General features: G+C 40.2%; 1 protein-coding gene across 1 annotated transcript; it reads left to right on the top strand.

The window, feature by feature from the left end:
- Positions 1 to 1,597: 1,597 nt before the first annotated feature.
- LOC104958103 (protein Hook homolog 2) lies at positions 1,598 to 8,147 on the top strand (the record flags this gene model as incomplete). The annotated part of the gene is made up of 6 exons (XM_010785812.1): positions 1,598 to 1,795; positions 4,169 to 4,251; positions 6,070 to 6,142; positions 6,271 to 6,321; positions 7,376 to 7,508; positions 8,080 to 8,147. Coding segments are annotated over exons 1-6 (453 nt in total), but the record flags the coding sequence as incomplete, so codon positions are not given.
- Between the last annotated feature and the right edge of the window lie 330 nt (positions 8,148 to 8,477).

Raw genomic sequence — 8,477 nt, forward strand, 5'->3', positions numbered from 1 at the left:
TGCTTTATTTCAATGTTATTGCTATTTAACTGTATTTTATTACGGTGTAAAAGATTTTTTGTTTTATATTAGATTTCTTGTTTTTTATATTTTATGTCTGCACCATGACATCAAGTCAAATTCCTCGTATGTGTGGACCTACCTGGCAATAAACCTGTTTCTGATTCTGATTCTGTAGATTTCTGTAGTTAGCATTAGATACTACTTGGTTTGCATAGCTTCCAGAGAACTTGAAAAACAAAAATGATCGTCTTAATCTTTGTTCTCAAATGAAAACGTGTCATGGTGATCAGATCTATCTATTCAGTGTATATTACAGTAGGCCTATACTTTTTATATACAGTTCATGTATTTGACTATATTAACCTGTATGTCTCCTTTTATAAAACAAAAAACTGAATAGCAAGAGGTGGCAGATGGATAAGTAACCAGGGGTTAAATTGGGATTTGTTATGTGGGGGGGTGTTACGACCCCCCTCCACTCCACTAGGGGTCTCTGCCGTTGTGTTCTGCTGGCTGGCTCTTGTTTGTGTTTCAGGTGATCAACCTGATGAGCCACACCTGGGCCGTCTACATAAAAGGTCAACACCAACCCATACTGCCCTCTCACTCTTCTGTTGGACAGGGCTGTGGCTTTTTTTCTGCACATTTTCACACACCCATACACGCAGTCATTACTGATGACTGACTTCCACATTTATTAGGTTTCTTTGAAGTCCTTTGTTTTTTGTTATGGTAAATAAATACGCTTTTTGTTACACTTAACTTGTCTGGTCTCCCATCTTTGTTGCAGCCTATGAGCCAGGCCGTAACAGGGGGCTCTGTGTGGTTGTGCGAGGGGCTCTCGAGGATCTCATGATTTGACCTTAAGGGCTATGAGGCCCTAAAGCAACTGCTCCATTATCTGTATCAAATGCATCAGGACACAATGCAAATAGAAAGTACTACATATAAACTAGAATTAATTTAATTGCAAGCTATTTTTCCGAATTTTTTTAAGTTATGCTTTTAAAAGGTGGTGGGGACACAATTAGCCATTTCTAAAAGTGGTGGGGACATGACCTCAGCATTTTAAGTAGGTTACATGTTTCTCAAACTTACTTTAGTACAGTACTTTTGTAAGTGTACTTGTGTAGGCTACTCTGTTAATTTGAAACATGAAACTGTATTTTTTTAATTTAATATTACTTTATCTGTCTACCTCTGATGTCTATCTTTGTGAATACAAAATATAATGTTCTTATATATTCTTTAATATGAATAAATAAATAAATAAATACCAAATAAAAACTAATTTCACCGCAGCTACCATTTTTTTTTAATTGAACATATTTAGAACAAAACAAAAGCTCGGTGAGGATATAATCAAGTTACAACATGAGTACAAATTACAATAACATGAATTCACAATAAGACAAAAACACATAAATAACACATTCAATAAGGCACAAAAACATTTAAGAGGCATTAAGCGTACTTAAAATAATAACCATTTGGAAATGTCATTGTAACCGCAGCTACGATTAACATCCGTCTCCGTGGAAACGCTCTTAATACGGCGGCTCGCTTGGACACTAGCAGGAACAGAAACGCGAAGCACCAGGAGCAGCAGCAGCAGCAGCAGGAGGAGGAGGCCATGGCTGGACAGGACTGACGTGGAAACAGTAAGGAGAGAGTAACAGAAACTTCGGGGGAGAAAAAAGTCTTAAAAAAGCCGCGTCCGCCGCCTCTCTTCCCGGCCCTCGGCACCATGAATCTGGATAAAGCTGAGCTGTGTGACTCCCTGCTAACCTGGGTAATTTTATATTATATTAACGAGTTTTTATTAGCATTGCTAACCCCCTGCTAACAGGTGACAGCAGGTGTTTGAAATGTAGGAGTACATATATCCTTACTTCTCTCAAGAAGGCCTTGATACATCAATATGAGCTCATTTGTTGACCAACTTAGCAATATAAGCAGGTAGCACCTGTGTGTTTGGATGCTAACTTTCGCTAGCCAGCTAAGCTAACTAGCTAGGTAAACACATTTAGAAGTTTTTAGCTTCTTATCTGCACCAAAGGCACTGCAGTGTCAGCAACATTTAAGACACAAAAACAGTTGTGTAAAGTTACTTAGTACATTTACTCAAGTACTGCATTCAAGCACAGTTTGAGGTACTTGTACTTTACTTGAGTATTTCAATGTTTGGCTACTGTGTACTTCTACACCACTACAAATCAGAGGTAAATTATGTACTTTTACTCCACTACATGTATTTAATACCTTTAGTTACTTTACAGAACTGGATGAATACAAAGTCATTCAAACTAGCTGCACATTTACCAGCTTTGAGAACACTTTAGTGATCAATCATTATAAAACATTTCATATATATATTATTCTGAAATGGACCAAACTGCACAATGAGTACTTTTGCTGTCGCTACTTTAACTATGTTTTGATGATGATACTTTTCTACTTTTACTCAAGTACAATATATGAGTACTTTTACTAAAGAACAAGATCTGAGTACTTCTACTTTTACTCAAGTACAAGATCTGAGTACTTGTACTCAAGTACAAGATCTGAGTACTTCTACTTTTACTCAAGAACAAGATCTGAGTACTTCTCCAGCTTCTTTACATAAACCCACAACAGTTGAGTCTAAGCTCAGAGACTTATGAATGTAAATTAAACAAAGTAACTGCTTAAGACCTGAGAAAATCCACCTGTTAAGCACCTTTACACACAGAGGTAAGTGTGAGACCCAAACTAATATTAGTAGCTTGCTAAGTGGGTAATGTAATCCCCCATGACTGCTTAGTATTTGTCATTTAAGTGTAACATAATACTAATAGGTTTTGACAGACCCTGCGATTATTTAACAGGTGTATATTTTTTGTATTTTTTTATATTCAGGCCGTGGTGGAAGATGTATTCGGATCCTTTACTTACTAAAACCATACTGTAAAGTACTAATAGAAGTTATTAAATTAGCACTGTTTGGTAAAAGTATTCAAATTGTCCAATGCAAATAAATACATTATAATAATCAAGTTTATTGATTTTATGCTACTAATCACATTTTAGTACAGACAATTACTAGAAATTGACAATAGAATGAAATTAGTAGAAGTACTTTGTAAACTGTTGAGTTTTTTGTGTAAATACCTACATTGGAAAGTGGTTAATGCTGTAGTGAATGTACTCATGTAAAAATACAATATTTCTCCTAATCGTAGTGGAGTAAGAGTAAAACATCGCATACAAAGAAAACCCTCAAGTACAGTCCTTGAGTAGATCTACTTAGTAACATTGCAGCACTGTATTCAGACAAATCTATTGATCACTTGTTTACTGCAACAAGTCACTTAAATTACAGATTTCTATTTAATTGTATATTCTTTGTCCTAAAAAAGTATGCACCAAATTACAAAACAATGACCCAACGGAGTTTATTCTTGTGGTGTCATATTCCACACAAATCAAACATATGACAGGTCTCAGACATATCTAGAGCCTGTCTCTGATTGGCTGAAACACCAAACAGAGTCTCTTAACACATGTTGATGTAGAAGAGACATGAAGAAGAGGGGACACATGTTGATGTAGAAGAGACATGAAGAAGAGGGGACACATGTTGATGTAGAAGAGACATGAAGAAGAGGGGACACATGTTGATGTAGAAGAGACATGAAGAAGAGGGGACACATGTTGATGTAGAAGAGACATGAAGAAGAGGGGACACATGTTGATGTAGAAGAGACATGAAGAAGAGGGGACACATGTTGATGTAGAAGAGACATGAAGAAGAGGGGACACATGTTGATAGAAGAGACATGAAAAAGAGGGGACACATGTTGATAGAAGAGACATGAAAAAGAGGGGACACATGTTGATAGAAGAGACATGAAAAAGAGGGGACACATGTTGATAGAAGAGACATGAAAAAGAGGGGACACATGTTGATAGAAGAGACATGAAAAAGAGGGGACACATGTTGATGTAGAAGAGACATGAAAAAGAGGGGACACATGTTGATAGAAGAGACATGGAGAAGAGGGAACACATGGTGATGTAGAAGAGACATGAAGAAGAGGATTTTGCATAATAGGTTAACTTTTTAAGTGTCATTTCATAAAAAGAGATGTTTTGAAATAATGCTTCTTCATGTGTTTGTCCTCAGTTGCAGACATTTCAGGTCCCATCATGCAGCAGCAAGCAGGACCTGATGAGTGGAGTGGCCGTTGCCAACGTGCTGCACCAGATGTAAGTCCTGACGTGTGTTTGAGAAGTTGTTTTGTACTTGTGTCTTTCCAAGTTGGCATCATGAACTCTGGGGCAACGGCTGCTAGAAGTCCTTCAGCGCCTACTCACTGAGATTTGCTTATCTGTTGGATTCGCGACAAATTGCCCTTTGAATTGCACAAGGCCGTTATCTATGCAAAGCGTAAACCATGGAACGAAAGCAGTCTGGATTTGTGAGGTCGGATTTCTTTTTTGAAACATAGGACGGTTACGATCTGTTCAGGTCGGGTTACTTTTGTATCTTGTGGGTGGACATGTGTGTTTATACTCACACAGATAAACAAACAAAATTGTTTTATATACTTTTCATTGATTCATAGCAAATTATCTATTCTTATTATCCCTTTTTAAGTTCATCCCCAAATCAAAAATCTACCCTCTTGCCTCCTGTAGTGCTATTTATAATTATGGATTGTTTTGCAATCTTTGTTTAATGCAAAATATATTAAAAACATCTAATGGCGCATTTCCACTGCAGTGCATGGCACGGTTTAAGCGTGCCGTGCCAAACCCGGCCCGTTTTCTTTATTTTTTTTTTCCTCTAGGCGTAGTTCCGGCTCAGGGCTACTTTTTCACCTTTTTTCTTGCTCTCCAAAATCAAGGTTCTTCCCGGGCCAACAACCGGGCAGAATATGCTAAACTAGTGACGTAAACACTCTCGACTGCTGAATGGTCAGAGAGAATCGCTGGCAAGGGGGATACAACTACAACAAGATCAACATATTTGACCGTGATTTAATTGTAATACACGTTTCAAAATGATGCAGAAGTAACAACATACTGATACCGGTTAGTAAAAACCATGAATTAACGCTTTGACAATTCTGCAGACAGACGGCAGGCGAAACACCTTTTTTTAAATGCGTGTTTTCTGAATGGAGATCGGCTAAGCTAACGCAGTATCTGCTCCGACCGTCCACACTCACAACAACGGCCTACAGACATAAATGAACCAGCGACTGTATTCTCCATGACACAGACAGTCTGTGGTTTGGACTTGTTTGACTTTTGTCTAGTTTCTGAACAGATATGAGGAGCTGTGAGCTCTGAGGGCTAACAGCTAACGGCTGATGTTGGTTTTGTGTTTCTCATTGAAGATGACGTCACGGCTCTGCCTACACTGCGTTACTATAGTTACTGCCCCAGCTACTAAACTGTAATCAACTCCTGAACAACAACAAAAAGCCGGCGGTTTATCCAGTTTGTACAGAACGCTGGAGAAACTTAACAAGCAGCAGTGGTCCCCTGAAGAGACCAGCTACCTACTGGGAATCTGGTCTTCCAAAGAGGTACAGAGGAAGCTGGAGCACAATCGGCCATTGTTGTTGTTGTCGGTGTCAGCTGTGAGGGGTTTCCGCGCGCTTTGGCTTTATGAAGCAGGCAAGCAAGCGGTTACGTCATGACGCAAACGATGACGCAATGACGCAGCACCAGTCGGACTCTGGGCTGTGTGAAAAGAGCCGGAGCCAAACCGAAGAACCGGTTCTGAACCTGAAAAGCTCTAGCACGGAGCTTGAACCGGAGTTGCGTTGGTGTGAATGAGGTAATAGTAAGTGAAAGGGTATTTATTATTTTGGGGTCAACTGTCCCTTTTTAGCTCTGCACCCACTGCTCTGCTGCTGTTTGAGTTATTTAACAACGGAGCGTTTATTCCCACGAGTGTCTTGCTCTCTAAATGTCCCCGTGCTCAGCAGATCGGAGGCCCCGTGGCCCCTGAGAGTCTGAGACGTGTCGTCCTTGTCGTCGCTCAACTCCTCTCTCTTGTGCTCTCATTAACAGAGACCCCTCCTGGTTCAATGAGACGTGGCTCGGCAGGATCAAGGAGGAGAGCGGGGCCAACTGGCGCCTGAAGGTAATCTGTGAGACAGTCGATATGACAGGACAGCCGGCGGAGAAACTAAAAGACGTCCGGGCTTTTCCTCTGAATTATTTAAATGAGGATCAGGATTGTTTTAACTCTGATGTGCTTTGTGCTTTCAGGTCAGCAACTTGAAGAAGATTCTCAAGAGCATGATGGAGTATTATCACGATGTAAGGAGATGGTACTATTTTTACGGGTGCACCGATGTTCTGCTGATGTTAGCCCCATTTCTTTCCGATTGTTTCACTGGCAAAGCGCCGATGGCAGTAGCCGATGTTGATCTGTTTTTGCTGAACTCTGTCTGTAGTCAGTGGAGTTGCAGAGGTCGCGGTAGCCGTCATTTGATGAAGGACAACATCTGATGTTTGTCTGTCATTTTAAAGGATTAGAACGATGACTGATGTAATCTACTCTTACTTTAAAACAATTCACCGCCCAGTTCTCTTCAGGATTTGCCCGTTTTGCAAGTTGTCTCATGGTCAGTAAAGGAAATCCTGCATTTGGAGAGTCGTACCTTCTTCTGAAAGTTTCCCAAATTATAAACTTTGCAGATTGAATCATCAGCAGTGTTCAGACAAAGTGGCAGCAGAGCAAAATTACATTGGCCCTGAGAAGTCAGGTGTCCGAGGCAAAGAAACTAAACCTCACCTTTTTTATGTTCATATTTGACTGCACAATGTAGAAGTAGGGGCTGTCGCTGCAGGTGAAGAATCTTATGCCTGCTCGTCTTATTATCATAAAAACAATGGATTTTGATGGACAACGAGTAAAGAACCACAGACTGTTGTTGCAACTTAAAAGTATTCATTGAGTTTGTAATTGTAGCTGAAGCGGCTTTTGTCTGACAGGCCGTTTTGTTCCACGTTAAAGATGTGTCCTTTTCCCGGCCACAACAGAGGAATAATTCTCACCAAAAAATGAACAGAAAACATCGGCAACCACTGAGAAATTTGCAATCGATGCATCCCTAATTACTTTGACTAATTAGCACTTTTAGTCCATTTTTTTTAATCCACTCAGCCCTAATGTCTTCTATTGCTCTTAAGGATCCACATTGTTATTTCTTTGGATGTTTGACACATTAACAGTTGAGTAAACGGGCCCTAAACCCTATCAAAGGTTTTCCTTTTCAGAATACATGTTATCTTTTCCATAGAACAGCACATTTTAGTCCATTGAAGCCTCTCTTCCCTAACGTCTCCTCCTCGTCCTCTCGCTGACCAGGTGCTCGGTCACCAGGTGTCCGAGGTGCACATGCCGGACGTGACCCTGATCGGGGAGATGGGCGATGTCACGGAGCTGGGGAAGCTGGTGCAGCTCGTGCTGGGCTGCGCTGTGAGCTGCGAGAAGAAAGAAGGTAAAGACTGTGATGGAGAAAGAAAGCAGCTGCAGCCATCTGTGGAAGTCACTCTCAGGATGAACTCAAAGTCACATGGTTCTCGCTTTATATCATTCAACATCTGATCATCACAAGATTTCAACCCGATCACACGCTCCTTCCCCGCACTAAATGCTGTGTTACAAATGAAAGATCAATCATACCCAACAGCTGCAGTGCCTGTTTGTTGCTTTTAGGAGTGCTAATCTGCATTTGGCTGCACCCTCACGTAGGGCTGCTCAATTAATCGTATTTTAATCGCGATTACGATTATGGTTTGCAACGATTACGAAAACAACGTAATCGAAATAAAACGATTATCTTTTATTATTATGACTTTTTCATTTTTTTTTTCAGTTGAAATATACTTCAGGGTAATCAACTGTTAAAAACATACTGTTCACATTTTCTTTCTCCATTAAATGGATGTTTTCAAAGTCAATGAATAATCACAAGTACAATTATTGACCCAAATAATTGACATTATGATTTTTGCCATAATCGAGCAGCCATACCCTCACGTCTCTCCGTTGTCTTCTCGTAAACACAGAACAAATCCAGCAGATCATGCGTCTGGAGGAATCCGTCCAACACGTCGTGATGACGGCCATTCAGGAGGTGAGTGAGCGTCTCATCTTTTCCGCTCTGCTTTAATCCCAGCTCTTAGTCACGCTTAATGCACAATCCAATCTGGCTAAGCACGAAGCTAAACAGAGACCTTGGAAACCTGCTCTGAGATATTTCAAGAATATCTTTCGTTGGCAATAACAAGAAGGAAAACGTTCCAGATTCTCAATAACACAGCTTTTTTACGAGAGCTGCTATCAAACAGATCAGGTTTCTATTGCTTTTCATAACCACCTTTCCCTAAAGTCAGTGATAAACATTGGGTTAAAGAGGCCCTTTGTATGCTCTCTCCTGTAGTGTGTCATATAGGTTTTAGTGCAT

Source organism: Notothenia coriiceps, unplaced genomic scaffold, assembly GCF_000735185.1.
Source record: "Notothenia coriiceps isolate Sejong01 unplaced genomic scaffold, NC01 NC01_scaffold00028316, whole genome shotgun sequence".
In the NCBI taxonomy this organism is placed as follows: Eukaryota; Metazoa; Chordata; class Actinopteri; order Perciformes; family Nototheniidae; genus Notothenia; species Notothenia coriiceps.